Genomic DNA, 22,474 nt, shown 5'->3' on the forward strand with positions numbered 1-22,474 from the left:
CCTAACATATCAAAATAGCAATTTGTTCACTTTTAAAAATAAAAATGAAAATATAATATCAATGATTGTAATCATTTAAAATAAACTTTAGTTCTTAAAAGCAATATGCTTATATATCTGTAATCGTAAAAGCAAACAGTTTACTGTTGTAATATGTCGTCTTGCGCAAAGTTTATCTAGCCATTAAAGAGTGTATAGATCTACGTCTAGTCGACGCTTTCAAATCAGCAAAATGTCGTCCACTGTCGGTCTCGTACTGGTGTTGTTTGCTGTTTCAGCTGTTTGCTGGGGTGAGGAAACTTGTTATTCTTATGCTGGTGGTCAGGTTTATCCACAGGAAGATAGGAAACTGTCTGGACACACGATTCAATGGAGCAAGGCCATAAGTATGTTTTTCCTTATTGTAAACGTGTACATAAACATGAGTGGTGGCGGTTGGAGATTCTTCTGCCCGTCATTGGTCTGCACTACTAATTCAACAATTGCATGAACTGTATCATTTCTGTTGGAATCTAGACTAAAACATTAACAAAAATAATTATGAATTGAGAGAGAGAACGAAATATTAATTTTTGCTGTAGAAGAAAAAGAAAACTTGATTCCCTGCTCGCCGAATTCGCGTCCCGGTTTCGAACTCCTGTTATAATTACATTTCTTTAACAGTTAAATTATATTTTAATTTTTTTTCTTGTGGCTTAATGATCTCTCTCTCTCTCTCTCCGAAATTGGACCAGCGTCCGAAATTTTCTTTTTTCTCACAGCATGCAACATATTCCGCCGTTTTAACTAACATAGTTAATGCTTTCGGGAAAGGCATGAATGTTACACAATTCTCACCATTTTATTAGCTTGTGTTAAAAAAATCAATCTTAGACGAAGTATCAGCTTGTATTCGACCCCCCCCCCCTCTCATCGAAATTAAATCGAACGCACACTCTACCAACTTAAATGTAGGAGACATTGGACCATTCAGATTTTGGTGTGTGCGTTGTGGCATAAATGGGACACATTTGATCATAAGTCTGATTGATCAAGGGCTAAACCTGAGACTAATTCGAATTCGGCGGAGGTAAAGAATACGCACACAACCCGTTTTCGGCGTAACCCTAACTCTAACCCTAAACCCTAGTCCTAACCTTAACTCTAAACACCGGGTGTGCTTATTCTTTACCTCCGCCTCGAACTTCATATTTCGTGATTATCAAAATCTGTTGCATTAATAGTTGCATAATCCTAAAGGCGGCAAGCTGGCAGAATCGTTAGTACGCCGGACAAAATGCTTTACGGTATTTCGTCCGTCTTTACGTTCTGAGTTTAAATTCTGCCGAGGTCGACTTTGCCTTTCATCCTTTTGGGGTCGATAAAATAAGTACTAGTTGAGTCCTGGGGTCGATGCTATCAACATACTGCCTCTACCGAAATGCTGGCCTTGTGCCAGAATTTGAAACCATTAATAGTTGTATAACCCTAAGTTACACTTGATTCTGTAGAGCTGTGATTTAAAACATTCCAGACATGACCATTTAGTCTTTTTCCTGGAATAGGGTAACTGATGACATTGTCCGATGTCTTGAGTGTTAGAGAGATTTGACTGCTATTCTTAGCAGACTTAGTGACCTCATTGAAAGTCCCCTGTTAACAAATATTTCATTAATTTGATTTTTATGTGATTGGTGTATGAGAGAATTATTGAGAGTTGACTATATGTACTTGTAAAAATGCCCATTACTTTCTTGTTCTTTTTCTTTAGATCAAATCTATGATCAAACACGTTCGCAAGGTTATAATTGAAGACACTTGCCTTCATTACCATATAACAGGAACGAACCCGAAACTATGTGGTTGTGGGCAAACTTCTTAATTAGACAACTCTGCCTGTATCTTCTTTCATACATACGTACATGCATGCATGCGTGTGTATCTTTTACTTGTTTCAGTCATTTGACTGCGGCCATGTTGTGGCCTCACTATCAAGGGTTTTAGTTGGACAAATCAGCCCCAAGGCATTTTTTAAAGCCTAGTACTTATTCTATTGGTCTCTTTTGCTGAACAGCTAAGTTACAGGGATATAAACACACCAACACCGGTTGTCAAGTGGTGGTGGGGGACAAACACACACACATACACGACTGGCTTCTCTCAGTTTCCGTAAACCAAATCCACTCACAAAGCTTTGATTGGCCCGAGGCTATAGAAGAAGACACTTACCCAAGGTGTCATAGTGGATCTGAACCCAGACCCATATGGTTGGGAAGCAAGGCCTGTACCTTGTATGTTATTTCTCTCTCTTTTACTTGTTTCAGTCATTTGACTGCGGCCATGCTGGAGCACCGCCTTTAGTCGAGCAAATTGACCCCAGGACTTATTCTTTGGAAGCCTAGTACTTATTCAATCGGTCTCTTTTGCCGAACCGCTATATATATATATATATATATATATATATATATATACATATATATGACGGGCTTCTTTCAGTTTCCGTCTACCAAATCCACTCACAAGGCTTTGGTCGGCCTGAGACTATAGTAAAAGACACTTGCCCAAGGTGCCACGCAGTGGGACTGAACCCGGAACCATGTGGTTGGTAAGCAAGCTACTTACCACACAGCCACTCAAACATCATTTTATTTACCAAAGCAACAAGGCAGCTAGTCCTATTAGAGTTAAGTGTGCCATGAGGAAAGGATTATTGAGACTCGGAATTAGTGGAAGATACTGCATGAATGGGTGGAGAACAAAGTGTTTGCTAGTGGAGGTTGGTGGTTAAAGGTTTGCAGGTCATACTCTGAGTAAGGTCTGTGGAACTCTGGGCATTACAGGAGTATGTAAAAGAAGAGCTGTGATGAACAACAAAAGGTTACTGAGAAAACCTCTTGATGGCTCTTGCTGAAAAGAGGTAATCAGTTGAGTCAACACAATGCCACAGGCCTAGGCTTGATCAGCTAAGTCAAGTCACCTGGATGAAGTATGTTGTAAAACAAATACTCAATGATTCCAGGACACAACGCTACTGATGTATCCAAGCATTGCTTGTGTAGATGTGCTGAATTATATATATATATTTATATTATTTTGTTTTCACTCTCATAGTTCTTAATTCTAAGTAGTTAGACTTAGCTTCTTTGAACTTGTCATCCCTGGAATCTCTCTCTCTCTCTCTTTCATATATATATCATGTATATTGTGTAGATATATAAACATATATTATATATATCTGTAACCACATCGTGTCATTCAAATGCAAAAATAGAAAAAAAATATGAAAATGGTTGATCCTAAGTCATATGAAATAGCATGAAGGAGATGTGAACTCTGCCTAAAGGAGTTACTCCAAATACTTGTGTGTGTGTGTATTTCAATTAAAAATTTTTTTTTTAATTTTCTAAATTTTATAATTTTTAATTCTTTAATTTTAATTTTTAATCTTTAAATTTTTTAATGTTTAATTTTTTAAAAATTCTTTTAATTTAATTTAAAATTATATTTCACCTTCAATTTTATTTGATTTTTAAAATAACTATTTTATTTTATTTTATTTTATTTTATTTTTAACCTCACATTTTTCCCTCTACCTCTATTTAATATCCACTGTTATAAAAGCTTTCGTTACCTTCCCGTCATAATACATTTACTGCTAATTTTTCATTCATTTTTTCTTTTACAATTTACCCCCAATATGAGACAGTATCAATGATCAAATATTAAAAATTTAAGTTGACTATGAGAGTAAGTGGCCTCCGTCAAATTTCAACACAGTCTGATTTGGCATGGTTTCTATGGCTGGATGCCCTTCCTAATGCCAACCACTCCAAGAGTGTAATGGGTGCTTTTACGTGCCAGTTGACACCAGTATCTGCCATGACTACGATTTCACTCAGCTTGACGGATCTTCCTTCTTAAGCACAGCATATTGCCAAAGGTCTTAGTCATTTGTCATTGCCTCCGTGAGGCTCAGCACTTGAAAGGTGCTTTTTATGTGCCACCAGCATGGTTAATAGTCTATGACAGCAGCATCAGCCAACACTCAAAAGGTGCTTTTTATGTGCCACCAACATGGGTGCCTGTTATGTGACACCCACATTGGTCACAACTATGATTTCACTTGGCTTGATAGGTCTTCATAAGCATGGCATATTGCCAAATGTCTCAGTTGCTAGTCATTGCCTCCGTGAGGCCCAGCATTTGAAGATCATGCTTCACCACCTCATCTCATGTCTTCCTGGGTTTCCCTCTTCCACAGCACATATATATTATTTATATCTTTTGCCTTACACTTGTTTCAGTCATTAGGCTGTGACCATGCTGGGGCATTGCCTTCAGGAATTTTTTGTTGAATGAATTGACCCTAGTACTTTTTTTTTTTTTAGGCTGGTACATATTCTATTGATCTCTTTTGCCAAACTGCTAGGTTATGGGGACAGAAACATACCAACACTATTTATTAAGTGGTGGTGGGACACACACACACACATATTACACAGACCTGAAACATATGAATTAAATTATTTTAAGATATCACTATTTGGTTTGACTTCATTATTACAACTTATACAACATGATGCCAATGCAAACTAGCTTGTCCAGACTCCACTTAGTTGGATAGTCCAACAACGATTATCTTTGACTTGAGTCAAAAATTCTGGTACTGTACACTGCTTCTTAGCATAACATGAAACATATATCATCATCATGTAATGTTGGATGGTTTGACTGAGAACTGGTAAGCCAGGGAGCTGCACCAGGTTCTGATCTGATTTGGCAAGGTTTCTACAGCTGGATGCCCTTCCTAACACCAACCACCCTGAGAGTGTAGTGGGTGTTTTTTATGTGCCACCGGTAGGGTGCTATTGACCTGACACCAGCATCAGCCATGACTACGGTCTCACTTGGCTTGATGGGTCAACACAGGCACGGTATATTACTAAGGGTCATGGTCACCTGTCACTGCCTACATGAGGCTTAATGCTTGAACAGTGCTTTTTACGTGCCACAGCATAGGTGCCAGCCAGACAGGCTCCAATCTGATCTGGCAAGGTTTCTACAGTTGGATGCCCTTCATAACACCAACCAATTTGAAGGTGTAGTGGGTGCTTTTTACGTGCCACTGGCACGGGAGCCTGTCAGGTGGCACTGGCATTGATCACATTCGTATGGTGCTTTTTACATGCTAGTCAGGCAGCACTGACATTGGCCACAACTGTGATTTCCATTTTGGTTTCGATTTCAATTTTGATTTTACTTGACTCAATAGGTCTTCTCAAGCACAGCGTATCGCCCGATGATTCAAGGATACTTTTAAATGGGCTGTATATATACATTATATTATATTATATATATATATATTATAATGGAGAAAGCTGCTTATTAATTAGGTATGTAACAATTACTAAAAGAACTAAAAGAAAGCAATTATTAAAGGGTTGACCATCTGGAAATATTTTAATAAATTCACGTTCTAAGAAATTTCCTATAATTTCGATTTCTCAAGTTTATTGAATTTTTTAAACTCCAATTTCTTGCAAATTTAAATATTCATTGCATTCCCTGCGGAGTATTCCATTTTCATTTGCAAAGTTTCTCACTTTCTCTTTTGAGTTTCCATTCGCTATTTGAAAAACTGACAGTTTATTCTATTAATGGATATGTAATGTAAAAACGTTATTTACTGAATGAAAATTTAAAAAAATACCCGTATAATTTTTGAACGCGGAATAGCTGTGAGAAGAGCCTAGAAAGTTGGGTAATTACTATTAGAAGATGAGGCGAAGAAAAAAGTTACCAACAAATACTCGAAACTTGCACTTTCTTCACAGTTCCCAAACACTCTGTACCACTAAGCCAATATATACACAAGCAAGTTACACGAGCGACTTCAACAGTGACACACACACACACCAATACACACACAGATACACATACACACAAATGAAAGGCAATGAATGTGTGTGTGTGCTGTTCACTGACAAAATTTCATGCTGCATCACTTTTGTGAAGTTTTGTCAATGAACAGGTCGTGGTTTCAAAGTGACAAAAATATTTTGACACATGAAATTTTAATGTTGAAGTGAAACTGGAACTATTTAAATACAGAGATCCCTTAACGGTACTACTTAAATACAGGTGTTACGTACAAAACATTTTAAATGTACGCTGTGTGGACGTGTAATGACACCCTAACCCTAAAACCAACCCTCCTCTTCATATTGTTACTTAGATGTATTGGGACCTCTGTATTGGGACCTCTGTAGTGCCGTGAAACTTAAAACTTTTTGTGTGTTCTTGAATGGCTTACAAACATCTTTTACTTTTATGCTGCAATTGTTTTAGTTTCAGCACACAATCTCAGATCAAGTCACTTGCTATGCAAGTACATCTCCATAATTTTTTTAAAATCACTGTGGATAAATGCCAGCAATGACCTTCCCAGGCTCTCCAATATTTTAATTTCTAAACAGAAGCAATCGGGGGCAGGGAGTAGGGTTGCAAAAAATTCATAATTTCCCCAATTTTCTTTTTTATAGTATATAAATGTAGTTATAGGAAAAAAGTATTGAAAAACATCAATACATGTGAGAGTGATAAAGAAATGAAGAGGGTTGTCTTTGGATGTGTTAGAAACAACAGCCAAATCGCCCTTAAGTCACTCATTTTTTCCTCTATTAACAATTAAAAAATTTTTTTTTACTGAAAATGCTCTTCCCATGGTTTTGAAGTGCAAAAAAAAAATTGGCCAAAATAGGTCCAGGGTGGGATGATGAGGGAAAGTGTAAAAAAAAAGAGTTTTCAAAACATTTTTCATACAAAGATGCCTCCCTCCAACCCCATCATTTCGAAGGCTGTAGTTTTAAAAAAAATGGGGAAAATTCCATGAAAACATTTCCCCCACAAATTTCTTTATAGTCATAATTTATGCCATTTGAATGGATGTATATATATATATATATATATATATATATATATATATATATATATATATATATATATATCAAATAATAAGCAACACGGATTTCAAAAGTGATTGCAGTACGCACGTTTCATGCTACTTCAATTTAATTAAGTAATGTGAGCATTACCTTAAATGCAATATGAAGAGCAATCTTCAGCTGCACGAAAAAATGTAGAAAAAAAGACATATTACAAATGTGGCAACATATTAAAACCAAGTGGGAGAGAGCAGAGGAAGAATATATAAGTCCATCTTGACATAGCAGGGTCTATCAGGCTAGTAATTGATTCTAGACAAAAGTTTTAACTGTCTCAGAATTCTATTGTTTCTTATCTAGTGGTGATAGCAAAGGGACAATTACTTCTAAAGAGAGGGAAGGTGTAAGCAGTATGCATGGACAAGGCTATAAAAGTATTAGAATCTAGAGGTTTCACTGGTCATAGTAGTATCAGGTCATTTTATTACTATCAAAATGTTGAGGAATTATAGCCCTAGGTATATGGGTCAAATAGGTTTTTTACTTTTAGTCTGAATAGAGTAACAGTATAGTGGTACAGACAACAACAGAATTCTAACTAATGTATATATATATATATATATGTATTTATAAATAATATGTATATATATATATATATATATATATATATATATATATATATATATATATACATATATATACAGTTGAAAAATATCGTTATAGGTATAAATATACCATAAAAAATTATATAAAAATGGAGGTTTAATAAAATAAAGTAAATCAAAATAAGATACAATAAGAGGTAATAGGGAAAAATTGGATATTTACAAGCAAGTTGCAAAAGGGAAAAAATAACAGTAAATATCCGATTTTTCCCTATTACCCCTTTTGTAATCTCCCTTATTGTATCTTATTTTAATTTATTTTATTAAACCTTTTTTTTTGATGTCCTTCCAAAAATTCTTCACACTGATGAGAATGACAATGCATAAATTTAATTATAATTTTTTTCTTACATATTTGTTTTGTCCTTTGAAACGCACGTATGTAATAAATCCAAATTTGTATTAAATCTAATTTTGATACATCATTTTCTCATCCATTTTTATATAATTGTTTATGGTATATTTATACCTATAATGATATTTTTCAACTATCATTTTCATATTCTTATTACTTGCTCTGGCTGTTTTTTATGAATATGATGAATCTTTATTAGAAATCATTCTTTCTCTCTTTTTGGACCTCTCAAAAAGTTTGAATTGTTCTTTTTTGAACTTATTTTTTCCCACATATGAATTTTCTTATATATATATATATATATATATATATATATATATATATATATAAATAATATATATTGATAGAAATGGCAAGGAATTTATCTGTAAATATAATATGTAACAATTATTTGGTAGTCATGATAAAATTCTGAGTTTTGGATGTCAGGGGGGAAACCCACGCCGGCATCTCTTCAGTCATTGGGCCATCGAAAAAATGCTATGAAAATGACCGTTAAAACAAAGGGAAATTACTGTGTGTTTGACCGTTATTAAGACAAAAGAGCTATTAGAATGACTGCTAAGTAAGGGGAGGGAGTAAAGGTAAGGGAGTAAAAATCTTCATAGTAATATATATATATATGTATATATATGCATATATGGGTACAGGGCGTCACAAAAAGTAAACAACATGAAATACGAAAACAAATGAGTTGAATATGTAAACAAGAAGAGAAACAAATGGAAAACAAGACAAGTAACATAAAGAACAACCCTTCCTCATTTCAAGCATTGAATGACAGTATGAGTCTTCGAAGGCAGTTGCTCCCACAAATACCAAAATAAAATTTGGGACTTATGGAGGGTCAAAGATAGAAGAGATAGCTAGATAGATAGATAGATAGATAGATAGGATATGTCTGACCTCTAGGACAGCCCTAAGAGAAAAGAAAGATGATCACGTGAAGAAAAGATGGGCGATGGTCACGTGTGAGCAACGAGAGAGTAAAGGAAAAGAGCAACAAGAGAGAAGTAAAGGAGAATTGCTTTTTTTCTCTCCTTCATTGTTTTCTATCTGTCTCTCTCTTTCTCACTCCCCCTCTCTCTCTCCTTTACTCTCTCAGCCAGTGCCACATGAAAAACACATGCTGGCACCACATAAAGGCACCCATGCTGGTGCCACATACTAGCACTTGTCCTGGTGCCACATAAAGGCACTCATCCCAGTGCCATGTACAAAGCACTCAGTATACTCTTTAAAGTGGTTGGCATTAGGAAGGGCATCCAGCCATAGAAACCATGCCAAAACAGATACTTGGAGCCTGGTCAGCTCCTGTCAAATTGTGCCGCCTATGCTAGCATATGTTAAATGATGATGTTAAATGTTAAATGATGATGATGATGATGATGATGATATATGTATGTGTGTATGTACATGTGTGTGTGTGTGTATGTATTTATGTGTGTATATGTTTATTTACCTATGCACATACTCATGTACGCATATATACACACACTATGTACTATGTATCTTCATATATTCAAGCATAGATATGTATGTATAGAAAAGTGTGTATTAGAGAGAGGGTGGTCCACATGTTTTGCAAACTAAACATTTTAAAATTGACCTTTTAATTATTGCCACGTGTTAATATATTTGTACCTTTTTGTGTTGCTGGTTGTCAATGTATAAAGCACCTGGTAATGGGATAGAGCTTTCTCACTGCTGCTGCTGCTTTCAAAACATGTTTTTAATGTATTTTATACCTGCTGCTACTGCTGCAGTGGTAGGGATAAAATACAATAAATAAATGTTTTGAGAGAGTAATTTGAAACCACTTGGGATAAGATGAAATAATAGTATATAATATGTAATTATGATATTTTCTATCTGCCTGCTGTTTTTGAGATTCTTGTAGGCAATGTCTGCTAAAATTCTTTTTACTATTGGCACCAGGCTTGGAATTTTGTGGGAGAGAGCTAGTTGATTGCATCAACCCCAGTGCTCAACTGGTACTTATTTCATTGACCCTGAAAGGGTGAAAGACAAAGGTGACCTCAGCGGAATTTGAACACAGAATGTAAAGACAGACAACTGTTGCTAAGCATTTTGTCCAGCATGGTAACAATTCTGCCAGCATTACAGTTATTTCTTGGTATGGTCAAAGTGCCATTTAGAGCAATATGTGTGATCCAATTATTTTGGAGGTGTGCCAAATATAGTTTGTTTTAACATTTCTGTTAGTAGATTGCTATTGAAATAGTCTGCTTTTGTTTCAGTTAATTTTGAAAATAATGAAGTATTTTGTAAAACAAGCTTGTCTTTTCTTATCAAAATACAGATATATCTGCTTGGCATTATTGATTTAACACATTGATGAGCATCGTGTAAAGTGTTAAGAACTGCTTGTCTAGAAGAAGAAGTCATGGAATGATCTCTATTAAAGAGTATAAGACCATCAAATCTGTAGACATCAAAATTGGTGATAGTCTTGCAAATGTTCTGGAACTATATTATTATGTTGAAATATTGGAATACTAGTTTCACTGAAGCTTGCAGCAGGGTTCATATTGTCACTTTAAAGGTATATCTCCTTTCCTGTCACAGGTATGGTAAATGGGACTAAGGAAAATATTGCAGTGACATTGATGCTTTTCTCATGACCAGAAATTTCTTGTAATATTACTGTTGTTCAATGAAGTGTCTCAAAATGTAGATTGTTATTCAAACTGGCCTATTGTTGAGAAAGTCTTCAGTAGTTTGTGGCATTCTTGAATGAATTCACTTTGGATAGTAGTTTTGCATTTACTGCCACTTTAACACAGGAATTTTTTGAAGAACTTGGGTAGATACTTATTCCTTACAACAACGATATCATCATCATCATCACTTAACATCCGTTTTCCATGCTGACATGGTTTGGACAGTTTGACTGAAAACAGGCAATCCAGGGAGCTGCACCAGGTTCCAATTTGATCTGAATGCCCTTCCTCATGCCAACCACTTTGAGAGTGTAGTGGATGTTTTCTACATGCCACCAGCATGGGTGCCATTGACCTGACTCCAGCATCTGCCACAACCATAATTTCACTAAGCTTGACAGGTTTTCATAAACACAGCATATCACCCAACGTTTGAAGGGTGCTTTTTACATGCCAGTTATACGACACTGGCATCAACCATGACTACAATCACATTTGGCTTCATGAGTCTTCTCAAGCATGGTATATCACCAAAGGTCTCCATCACTTATCATTGCTTCTGTGAAGCCTAACATTTGAAGATCGTGCTTCACCACTTGTCTTCCTGGGTCTACCTCTTCCACAGGTTTCCTCCGCAGTTAGAGTGCAACGCTTCTTCACACAGCTGTCCTCATCCATATGCATCACATGATCATACCAGTACAGTCATCTTTCTTGCACACCACATCTGATGCTTTTTATATCCAACTTTTCTCTCAGGATGCTTACACTCTGTTGTGCATGCACACTGGCATTACACATATTAGCTTCATTTTTTACAAGCCTATGCATGTCCTCAGCAGTTACAGCCCATGTTTCACTGCCGTGTAGCATGGCTGTTCACACACAAGCATCATACTGTTTGCCTTTCACTCTGAGGCAGAGGCCCTTTGTTACCAACAGAGGTAGGAGCTCTCTGAACTTTACCCAGCCTATTTTTATTCTAGCAGTTATCTATTTTCTGTACATTTTTAGTGTTTATTGTACCTGTGCACATTCCATACACAAAAACTATCTTCCATGTTAACCTTCCTCTGATATCACTGCACCTCTTATGTATCCATAGCTTGCATCGGGTACGTCTTATGGCGTTTCTACCTATGCCTTTTTTATAGATTGAGCAGGACCATCTACCTGAAGGGATTTGTGATTTGTCTGCTTTCCTACTTACTAAGACTTTGCTTTTTACTTGGTTAACTGTCAGGCCCTTTGATTCTAGAATATCGTCATCATCATTTTAAAGTCCACTTTTCCATGCTTGCATTGGTCAGACAGAATTTGTTGAGGCTGATTTTCTACAGTTGGATGCCCTTTCTGTTGCCAACCTTCACCTATTTCCAAGTAAGGTAATATTTCCCCATGACCATATATGCCTCATAAGATTGGAAATGAAGGACACGGCTTGTATGATTTGCCTACAACCATCATGTGATATCAAGGCAAGGAGACAGTAATTCACACACACACACACATACAACAAGCTTCTTTCAGTTTCCATCTACTAAATTCACTTACAAAGTTTTGATTGGCCCAGGGCTATAATAGAAGACACTTGCTCAAGTTGCCAGGCAGTGAGACTGAACCCAAAACCATGTGGTTGGAAAGCAAACTTTTCAACCACACAGCCATACCTGCACTTCTATCTGTAATCAGGAGTTTGTTGTAGCTTTTAATACTTGTTACCAAACATTGAGAGTGGTTTTGTGATCTACTGTGATAATAAGGTCATCACATCCCAGTACAGAACATCTTACTTTGTTCAAGGAGTCTGCAGTTGCCAAGGCTTCTCAGCTTGATGTGCAACTCTGCTGCTATCTAAGCAGTTTTTGTTTTCGGTACAATACAGAAATGGCTCCAAACTTGGACAGAGGCAATGTTTTTGGAATAACCAGAAGCCAGTTCCTATTTTTGACTTACCAGTTACAAAGCAAGATGATTTACTGGAATCAAAGATTCTTACACCTTAAAGTTTTGAGATTATTGTCCCATTTAACTGATGATTCTAGTTTTAATAATTAATAGAATGGTGGCATTTTTTAGTTATACTGAAGGTATAGACTACATAATTGATGAGAGCAAAGCATGAACATGCATCTTTTATATTCTTAGAGGCAAGAAAAGATAAAATAGCTTTTTACTAGGCCTGACACTGTTGAATGTAGTTTCAAATCTGGTAAATTCTGCAGTGTCTTCAATTAAAAAGGATTTCTCAGAATTCAATATTATCCCTTGTCTTCCACATATTTCAAACCAATCAGAATCCTAAAAGAGTGAGTATTGAAAAGTCTCTGAACAAAGCAGTACACCATCAATGCATTTAGTTTTGTTTGGCAAATCTGATATGGTTTCATCATAACTCCTTGAATATCAATCACCTGAAGTGGTTGTTGTTAACTCCAGGTCAATCCTGATAGACAGACTTATGATCAAAAAAGCATTCCAGCTCTGACCATCCCAATTTGAGGGAGTATCTATTCTCTATTTCAGTATATTCTTAAGATGATAGGGTGTGATATGAAGGAGATTTGGCTGTTATTTCTTATAGGCTGAATGACAGTGTTCCTTTATTGGAGTGTGTGTCCTTGAAGTGCAGTTTTATAATGAATAAATGTGATAGAATCCTTCCACACGTATTGGAACACTGCGAAATCTCTTTCAAATATCAAAGACAATTATTTTTATCATGTGGCACAGATGTTACTTGATAAAATGCTGAGTTTTTCATGTAATATGTGCATGCCAAGAGTTCTGGAAACATTTTCCATTCTTTTTGGTACGTGCTTATTCCTTGATTACAGGATCATTGCATAAAGAATTCTATTGTCTTTGTAATTGGCTGTGTACATTTGTATTGTCACAGCTACTGATCAGTTTAAGTCAACACATTACATTGTTCCTCAGTATGTAACTGGTATTTATTTTCTCAACCCCAGAAAAATGAAAAGTAAAGTTAACATCAATACTTAAACTGAGAATGGACTGGAACCGACTAAACATTGTAGTATTTAGTTAGCACCCTGTAGTGCTTGCTACTTCACTAGTGCAGGTAACTTTGTTATTAGTTCCAGGACAATTCTGGCTAAGCAAACTTGTGATTAAAGATATGTCCATCTGATCTTTTTGCCCCAGATATAGTATATACTCATCATCAGTGTCTCTCTTTTTAAGAAGTAGGTGTGGTTTGAAGGAAATTTGGTTGTTATTTTTAGAAAGTTGAATGGCTACATAAGAGGCTCATCCACTAATTTGTCCCTAATCATGTTGCCCTGGGAGGTGAGAATGTGGCAGAACTATTTGCTCTGCTTTCTTATTTATAGTAAAGGCTTTTAGAGCAAGGGCTTTTAGTATTAACTACTAATGATTTCATCATCACCATCACATTAGGTTTTTTCATGCTGGCATAGGTTGGATGAGAATTTATTTTATGTCTGGATGCCTTGCCTCTAGGGATGCAGTATACCCATTCTAAAAACAGGGATGCACATGATTTATTATTATTATCTTTATTAAGATGATGAATAGCTGGTAAGTAAAGTTGAAGTGACACTGCTGAGTGTCATAGATATGCAGATTGTGCATTGTTGGAACCTGTTCTAGCAACATAACTAAGTCTTGCCCATCAATGCAATGTAAATCAATACCAAATAAAACTATATTTTCACCTACTATCTTCAAAAAAAAAATTAATAAATGCTAAGACACTGAGATGATGTAGTCCTAGATGCACTATGTGTGAATAAAGGACAGAATGTTCACAACCGGAATACTTGTAGACAGAGATTTGTTCATTCAGGGCTGGTCTGAGGCTAAATAACAACAAAATTATATTCATTAATGATAACAATTGTTTATATCCCATGATTTAAATGTAATGCTGTTTGATATTGTGGAGGGTGGAAAAGGACAATGCAAAGCTGAGACATAGATATCTTGAATTGTGCCAATGACTGGAAAATGACATTGGATTTGAAGAAAACACCGTAATGCATTAATGATGGAATCTCCTGGGAATGTTGCAACATCATCATTACTTTTTATGATGTATAATAGTTAATTTAGTTCTAGGTTAGAAGAAAAACGAAACATTTCAGGAAATAGCACTACATTTAAACCATAGGAAATAAAACAATTTTTATTTTCAGTGAATATAACTTTGTTGTTATTTTGCCTCAGATCAGCCCTTAATGAACAAATCTCTGACTATAGGTATTTCAGTTATAAATATTCTGTCAAGGTGTCTTTCATTTTTTTTAAGATAGTAGGTGAAATTTAACTGCTGATGTTTGATTGTTTTACTGAATAGACACTTGACAATGTAGATCAATATCTGCTCTCATGTATTTGTTCACCTATCTTATATATTGCACTACTCTAATGTGTACAAGTTGAATATGTAGTTCATTGAGTGGCATAAGTTAATTACTCGGTGAATTCTTTTGCCTTGATTTAGGTCCTTGTAATTTATCAATTCCGATTGTCTGAATGGTCATCTATACTGCATACAGTCCCTCATTAATGCTTGCACACTACATGTTTTTCATTTGTAGAAATTACTGAATGATGTAATTTACACTTTTATTATTACTAACTAGTCCATCGGCAGTATGGTTACTCTTGGGTCATACAGGTTTGTGAATTCTTACAATACTTACCTAGCTGAAAGATGCTGCATTATATCACTGACAAAGACACTTTAAAGAAGCTTAATGCACCCTGTTTTGTAAATAGGTATTATGAGAAGGTATATAATAGTAGTGACATATATGTTAGTTTGTAGCTGCCTTGGAAGAAAAGTGTCTCGCCTTAGTACTGTAGAAAATTGTGTTGATAAAAATGATCATTCTTTTAAATAACTTTCTTGAACAGGAGCAACAACTTCTTCAACATAATGATGATGATCATCAGCATTACCATTATCACCATCTCCTACAAATGAATTTTCTTGTAATTTCTTTCTCTTTGTTCTTTTATCTCCAAAGTCTTAACTGTGTAAGCCCAAATAACAAGCTACTCCTCACTTAAACTTAATTAACCCATATATGTTCCAGTTTCTGAACACGACTTGGTTGTCTCTCTGGCACTCAACCTAAAATGCCTTGGTGCATAGCTGAAATCTACTCTCCAGTTTATCACAATCATATTCTGTGTTCAAAAAGTATTTAGTAGTAATCGTTGTACTGCAAGGGTTAATTGCCTTTCTAATTAAGTGTCATTTCTTTCATAGTTTCTAAACCAGCCCCTGATTGGAATGGTACTGCTGTGATTAATGGAAAGTTTCAAGAGATCAGCCTCAAAAGTTTTCAAGGCAAATATCTTGTGTTCTTCTTTTATCCACTTGACTTGTAAGTTCATCTATAATATATTTTTTTTGTTATTTATGATAAGGAATGGGGAAGTTAATACTCTACTCATGCTTCTGATTTAATCTATTGTGCTGACAATGGTTGTCTCATTACTCTGTTGTTTAATTGTGATGACAACTGCTGTCATACTATCCTACTGTGTTTTATTGTATTGACACCTGTTGTCGTACCATCTTGCTCTTTTCTAAATAGTGAATTATTGAGATATTTCTCATTTTCTGTTTCAGTACATTTGTATGCCCAACAGAAATAATTGCTTTCAGTGACAGAATTGGAGAATTTAAAGCTATAAATACTGCTGTGGTTGCCTGCTCTGTTGACTCTCATTTCACCCACTTAGCATGGTAAGTTATCTAATATTGATTGAAAAAAAATATCTATAATAAGTAGTTAGCTGTTGCTACTGGAAAATACTGTAACCCCAGGTGGAGGCTATGCTCACCCAGTTCAAACCTCTGTATGACCTCTCCTATTCTCACCCCCCCCCCAATATCCCTCAAAGGCATGTCCCAACACGTCTTTGCCATCATCTCTCTCACTATCACTCTCTTTATACTGCTCTCTAATTCTTTCTTTCCCAACAGAGGTACCCATGTGTCTACTTTACAAGATACCCATTTCTGTCCCTCTATACCTTTAATCTTTCAGCTGGCACAAAACCACATCCACTCAATACTATTCCCCATTCCCAGTTGAGAGGTTCTTGTTTTGTAAGGCACTTGGTGCTGGTGCCACATAAAAAGCACACAGTACACTAACGTGGTTCACATTAGGAAGTGCATCCAGCTATAGAAATCATGCCATAACAGAAAATGGAGTCTGATGCAGCTCTTATCAAATTGTCCAATCCATAGAAAACAGATATTAAATGATGATGGTGATGATGTATGACAAAGTGTAAATGTATTGAGAGAAAAAACTGGGTAACTGGGTATAAGAAGCATTAGATGTAGTGTGCAAGAAGGCTGAACATCTAATGTAGTCATGTGATACAAAAGGATTAGTGCTGATCTCTAAATGTAGATGAAGTGTTGAAAAATGATCTTCAGATGTTGAGCTTCACAGAGGAGATGACAAAGGGCCAAGATAATTGGTGATTTACTGTCCTTGAGAAGACCTGTCCAGCTAAGAAAAATCGAGGCCATAAAAGCACTTTGTCTATGTCTCTGCATACAACCCACTGCCATACCTTGTATTCTCTCCCTTTGCTAACCTATCTACACAAAAATGCGTCTATCAAATCTCTTCCTCACAGCATATCCTCCTAACACCCTCTCTACTTGTGTCTACTGCTATATTCTCTCCACTTTTGCAATCTCACAAACTTATCACCTTCAGTTCCACTCCACTTATATACACTTCATTGTAAGTTGAGTGTACCCCACCTCACATGTTCACCATATTCTCTCTCTTCAGTTGAGGGGTCTTGTCTTGCAATTTACTTGGTAATCTCATTGCAGCTGGTACCATGTAAGAAAACACTCAGTATTCTCTCTAAAGTGGGTGGCATTAAGAAGGGCATCCAGCTGTAGACAGTAGAGCTTGGTGCAGTCTTTCGACTTGCCAGCTCCTGTCAATCCATACTAACATGGATGGACATTGAATGATGATGATTATAGACTATTTTCCTATACTTTATTTCATTTATGATGTTAGATGGCATCCATTGTACAAACTACTTGAGTTTTTAGTGAAGGAAGCTTAAGTAATGCAGCTGTACATTTTGGACACTGGAATTCAACCAGCACCTCAACTAAACACTGCTGCAAGCACAGGATGAATACAAGACCTTGTAATCATCCTTTTCAGAGCTAGATTGAAAATCATATTTCCTTGTTATTGACCAACTCATTCTGCTAGTTTTATGAATATTTACATATAACTTTATATCAACAGCACCAATCTTATCCATCTCAAACTATAATTAAGACATTACTATAAACTCTGGTGAAATGTTTAATTGCAGGATCAATACACCACGAAACAAAGGAGGTTTAGGACCATTGAATATTCCACTTCTCTCTGACCTCACGCATGAAATCTCCAAATCTTATGGTGTATTCCTTCAGAATCTTGGCCATAGTCTACGGTAGGTTAAGTCTTTCTTACAAACATTCAACATTTGACTAAAATGAGAGTCTGTTGGTGATGTGCTCTTTTAATATTTCTTCTTCCAGTGGTCTGTTTATCATTGACTCCAAGGGAATTCTGCGTCAGATCACAATGAATGATCTGCCAGTTGGCCGATCTGTTGATGAAACACTACGTCTGGTGCAAGCCTTTCAGTACACAGATAGCCATGGAGAGGTGTGTCCAGCAGGTTGGAAGCCTGGTGGTGATACGGTAAGACATTTTCTTCCTCACACAAGTTGTCATTGTAATCTTATGCAAACAAAATTATGTATCCTAGTGAAGTTCACGAACCTATAACTATAGTGGTATATGAACTCTTAGATTCAGTATTTTAAATGCCCGATATATCTATTGACTTGCTCTTTCAGGTTGAATAACCAACTAATCATTTGTAGTGATTGTAACAGTTGGATCTGTCTGAAGTGGTCAATATAACAGTGGGGTCTGTGCTTGTGGTGACTGTCTTCACTAATGTTTCAGTCGTTTGACTGCGGCCATACTGGAGCTCCGCCATTTAGTTGAGCAAATCGACCCCAGGACTTATTCTTTGTAAGCCTAGTACTAATTCTATTGGTCCCTTTTGCTGAACTGCTAAGTTACGGGGACGTAAACACACCAGCATCGATTGTCAAGCAATGCTGGGGGAACAAACATACATATATATGACGGGCTTCTTTCAGTTTCCGTCTACCAAATCCACTCACAAGGCTTTGGTCGGCCCGAGGCTATATAGTAAAAGACACTTGCCCAAGGTGCCACACAGTGGGACTGAACCCAGAACCATGTGGTTGATAAGTAAGCTACTTACCACACAGCCACTCCTGTGCCTATTGTTCTTTTAAAGACTTGGGTTATGCAATTTCTTTAAAAACTTTTTATTTTTCAGAATTAAGATAAAGTTCTTTTTTAATCTAAAATATACTCTCCATTTTCTACAATGCACTTCCATCTATCTGGTATACTTGCAAGGCCCCTTTCAAATTCACTTGACTGTGATGAAAAATACTCCTCCAGTACTGTTCTGACCTCACCGACAGAATTACTATTTTTTGTGTTCACTATGGTTTTGAAAACTGGAATAAATGCAAATCAAATGGGGCATCATTTTCCAAACTGCTCCAGCCTTTGGAATGTCATCTTTGCTGTATGTGGTCAAGCATTTTCCTAATGGAAGAACACCTTTCATCTTGAAACCAAAGATGGTTGTTTTTCTTCTAGCACTGACTTAAGTCACTCACAGTAGATCCTTGTTATCGTTTGGTTTGGGTTTAAAAGTTCAGAATGGACTAAACCTTCATATCCCACCTAACAGACAACACCTTGTGGATGAAGAGCTTCTCCTTTCCCTACCCATTGTTTTTGACACTTGACATTTTTATGGAGGATCCATTTTGTTACCAGTCACTATTCAGTTCCAAAAAGGTTCATTTGAGACATGACAACAAAGAGCATACATTCACTTGGAAAGTTTGAGGAACCCATTGACCCAATTTGCTGACTTTTCTGATGGCATCGCAAGTGGTCAATGCATGGTTGAATGTCCAAATCCAGGCTTTTCTGCTAGTTCCTCAACAGTTGCATTGTTGCCTTTATTGAACTCATAAAGCAAAATATACTCCTTTGTCACTTTCATCATAGCTTCGAAAAAAACAACTGTGCTCTTCAAAACTTGCACTAAGAATAAGGACAAGGTAAAATTACCACCTGCTTTTATAGCAAGTTGATGTAGGTAGTTTATTCTGTTCACCTCTTTTAGCTCATTCAATTGAAAATGACCCAATATTATTAAAAGTGGTATGTTGAAATGTCGAAACAAAAGTTCTATTTTTTAGGATTGATAGTTAGCAATCCCTTATTCTGTGACTTAAACTACTAGTTTATTGCAGTGTCAAATTTCTCATCCAGTTTCATGGCATTAATTGATGTAAGCAAAAGAATTCAGGATATTCACTTAAAATACATCATCAGCAGCAGCTATGACTAGCCAAGTGCCAGAAGATAAGGGACAACGGCTTTGCAGTGTCCTTTTGAAAATCATAAAAAACAATTTGGGTTATAGAGAAATTCTAGTTGACCCCCCCCCCCCCCATGCATATTTTACATCTATGAAATCTTACACAATATTACTACGTATATTGTGTAAAAATATAAACATAGCATCTATCAGACCAGTGTTTAAAGAACACACTGGTCTGATTGGTGAACAATTTTAATCCAAGGATTTTCTGTATACCTTATACATATTTTAGTCATTAGACTAGCCAATGCTGAGGTACCACTGTGAAGAATTTTTAGTGGAATGAATCAACTCCAGGACTTAATTTTTTAAAAACCTGATACTTGTTTCTTTTGCCAAATTGCTAAGTTATGGGGATTTAAACATGCCAACACAGGTTGTCAAGTGGTGGTGGGGAACACCTATATTACACAACAGGCTTTGGCTGACCAAAGACTATAGTAGCAAACACCAGCTCAAAGTGCCATGCAGTAGTTGTGAAGAAAACATCTTACCACACAGCCATATCTACCACTCTATATAACCTCCAAAAATATATTTGCAACACTCACCTACAGCACTATTTCCTCCAGCTGTTGTAATTGAGAGCAGTGCTGCATATTCCATCTTTCCTTTGATCTTACCAGTCGTCCCTCTCCTAAAAATGACTTCACACCTGTTCTTCTATCATATGTCTCATCACCTCCCTTCAGTGGAAAGAACTAATCTTGTCAATTACTAGGTGATTCTGCCAGTGCTATGAATAAAAGAAGCATGCGAGTGTAAAGTGGTTGGCAACTAGGAAAGGCATCTAATTCTCTCTCTGGCTGGTTAGATCCTGTCAAATTATCCAATCTGTCAGCATGGAAAATGGACATTAAATGATGTGTCCATGTCCTAATAAGTATTGTTGATGTCCAACCTGTGAAAAATGTTTGGCTATGGGAAAATATTACCTTGCTTGGCAACATGAAGGGCATCAAGTTGTAGAAAATCCAAGTTAAGGAGTCCTATTTACCCACACGTGTAGGAAAGTGGATGCTAAAGTGTTATTACTTTAAATGCATATAATCCACGAAAAGCTGGGTGTACAAATAGAATAGGGTTGTCTCGTTGCACGGCACCTCAGGCCTGTGAGTGAATATAATAGTTAGTTCCACTGCGTTCATGTGTGTGTGTAAGTGCTTGTACCCCAATTATGATCTGACAAATCTCTATATTCTTGTTTTGCAGATCATCCCAGACCCAACTGATAAGCTGAAGTATTTTGAAAAAACCAACAAGCCTAATCAATAATTTTTATAGTTTATTTTTAACCATAAAAAATAAAATGTTTCTGATTTCATTATCTCTGATTCTATTTCACGTGCATTACTCTATTGCTCCATTTATAAACTCGGCATTCAACTCAATAAAACTTTTACTAGATTATACATTTAAAAATTTTTTTCATGAACCTAATTTGAGTTGTTTTAAAGGTTAATATTGGATAATAAATGATTTGTGAAGTGGTTTTGCACAGAAGTTTACTTGCAAAAGCACAAGAAAAACTGTAAAACTTGCTCATTGCAGTCAATTCTCTTTAGTTCATAGGAACTAGAATTACTACCACACAATGCAAAATTCTTTTTCCAACCACACCTCTGGATTGTGGCAGCTGCAAATAAGCTAAATGCACATCTGTTGCATACATAATACTCCACTTATAGATTTCATTGTGACAGTTGTATTCCACCTGCCCATGGCAGGGTTTATATTTGCCTCTGACCACATTGCTTATTATTTGGAGATACTACCCTAGACAGTTTCTAGATCTGACTATTGAAATACACCGATTTTGCAGTCGTCTAGATCAGGGGTTTTCAAACTGGTCCGCAAGGGCAAGATAGGGGTCAATTTGATTTTATATATGTTTTTCATGGGCAATTTGATCTTATATATGTCTTTTAATCAAAATCTTTTGACAATAAACCTATTTGTTAAATAAATAAATGTAAAAAAAAAGTTATTATAAGCAAATATTTATGTATAAATTTCATAAGCGTTTATAAGGGGATCCGCAAGTCAAAAAGCTTGAAAACCCCTGGTCTAGGTGACAAGCTTGACATGGAAGAAAACTTGATTTTTCATTGCCTTTCACCATATCCATCTCCCTATTGCTCTTGAGTAATTTAGTGTTTTGACAATTTAGATGCAATTGAGGTTGATATCAACTAAACTCTTCTAGAAAAGTGTTCCAGCATGCCTGCTAACTAAAGCGAGTAAAACATGATCCATGCACAGCTTTCTAATGCCACTCTCACACTAACAGAACTC

The 22,474-nt window shown here is 36.2% G+C and overlaps 1 protein-coding gene across 2 annotated transcripts; it reads left to right on the top strand.

Annotated features, from left to right (window-relative positions):
* Nucleotides 1-151: 151 nt before the first annotated feature.
* On the top strand, nucleotides 152-21,506 carry LOC106879358 (peroxiredoxin-4). 2 transcript variants are annotated; one of them, XM_014928878.3, is made up of 6 exons: nucleotides 152-290; nucleotides 15,891-16,008; nucleotides 16,257-16,373; nucleotides 17,996-18,118; nucleotides 18,207-18,372; nucleotides 21,392-21,506. In XM_014928878.3, the coding sequence occupies exons 1-6, from the start codon at nucleotides 233-235 to the stop codon at nucleotides 21,452-21,454; spliced, it is 645 nt and encodes a 214-aa protein (XP_014784364.1). In that variant the 5' UTR covers nucleotides 152-232; the 3' UTR covers nucleotides 21,455-21,506. The 2 variants fall into 2 exon arrangements, with proteins under 2 accessions (XP_014784364.1, XP_014784363.1); XM_014928877.3 differs by having other exon boundaries at nucleotides 189-386.
* The last annotated feature ends 968 nt before the right edge of the window (nucleotides 21,507-22,474 follow it).

The sequence above is a fragment of the Octopus bimaculoides genome, chromosome 2, assembly GCF_046866305.1.
Source record: "Octopus bimaculoides isolate indiv1 chromosome 2, ASM4686630v1, whole genome shotgun sequence".
NCBI lineage: Eukaryota > Metazoa > Mollusca > Cephalopoda > Octopoda > Octopodidae > Octopus > Octopus bimaculoides.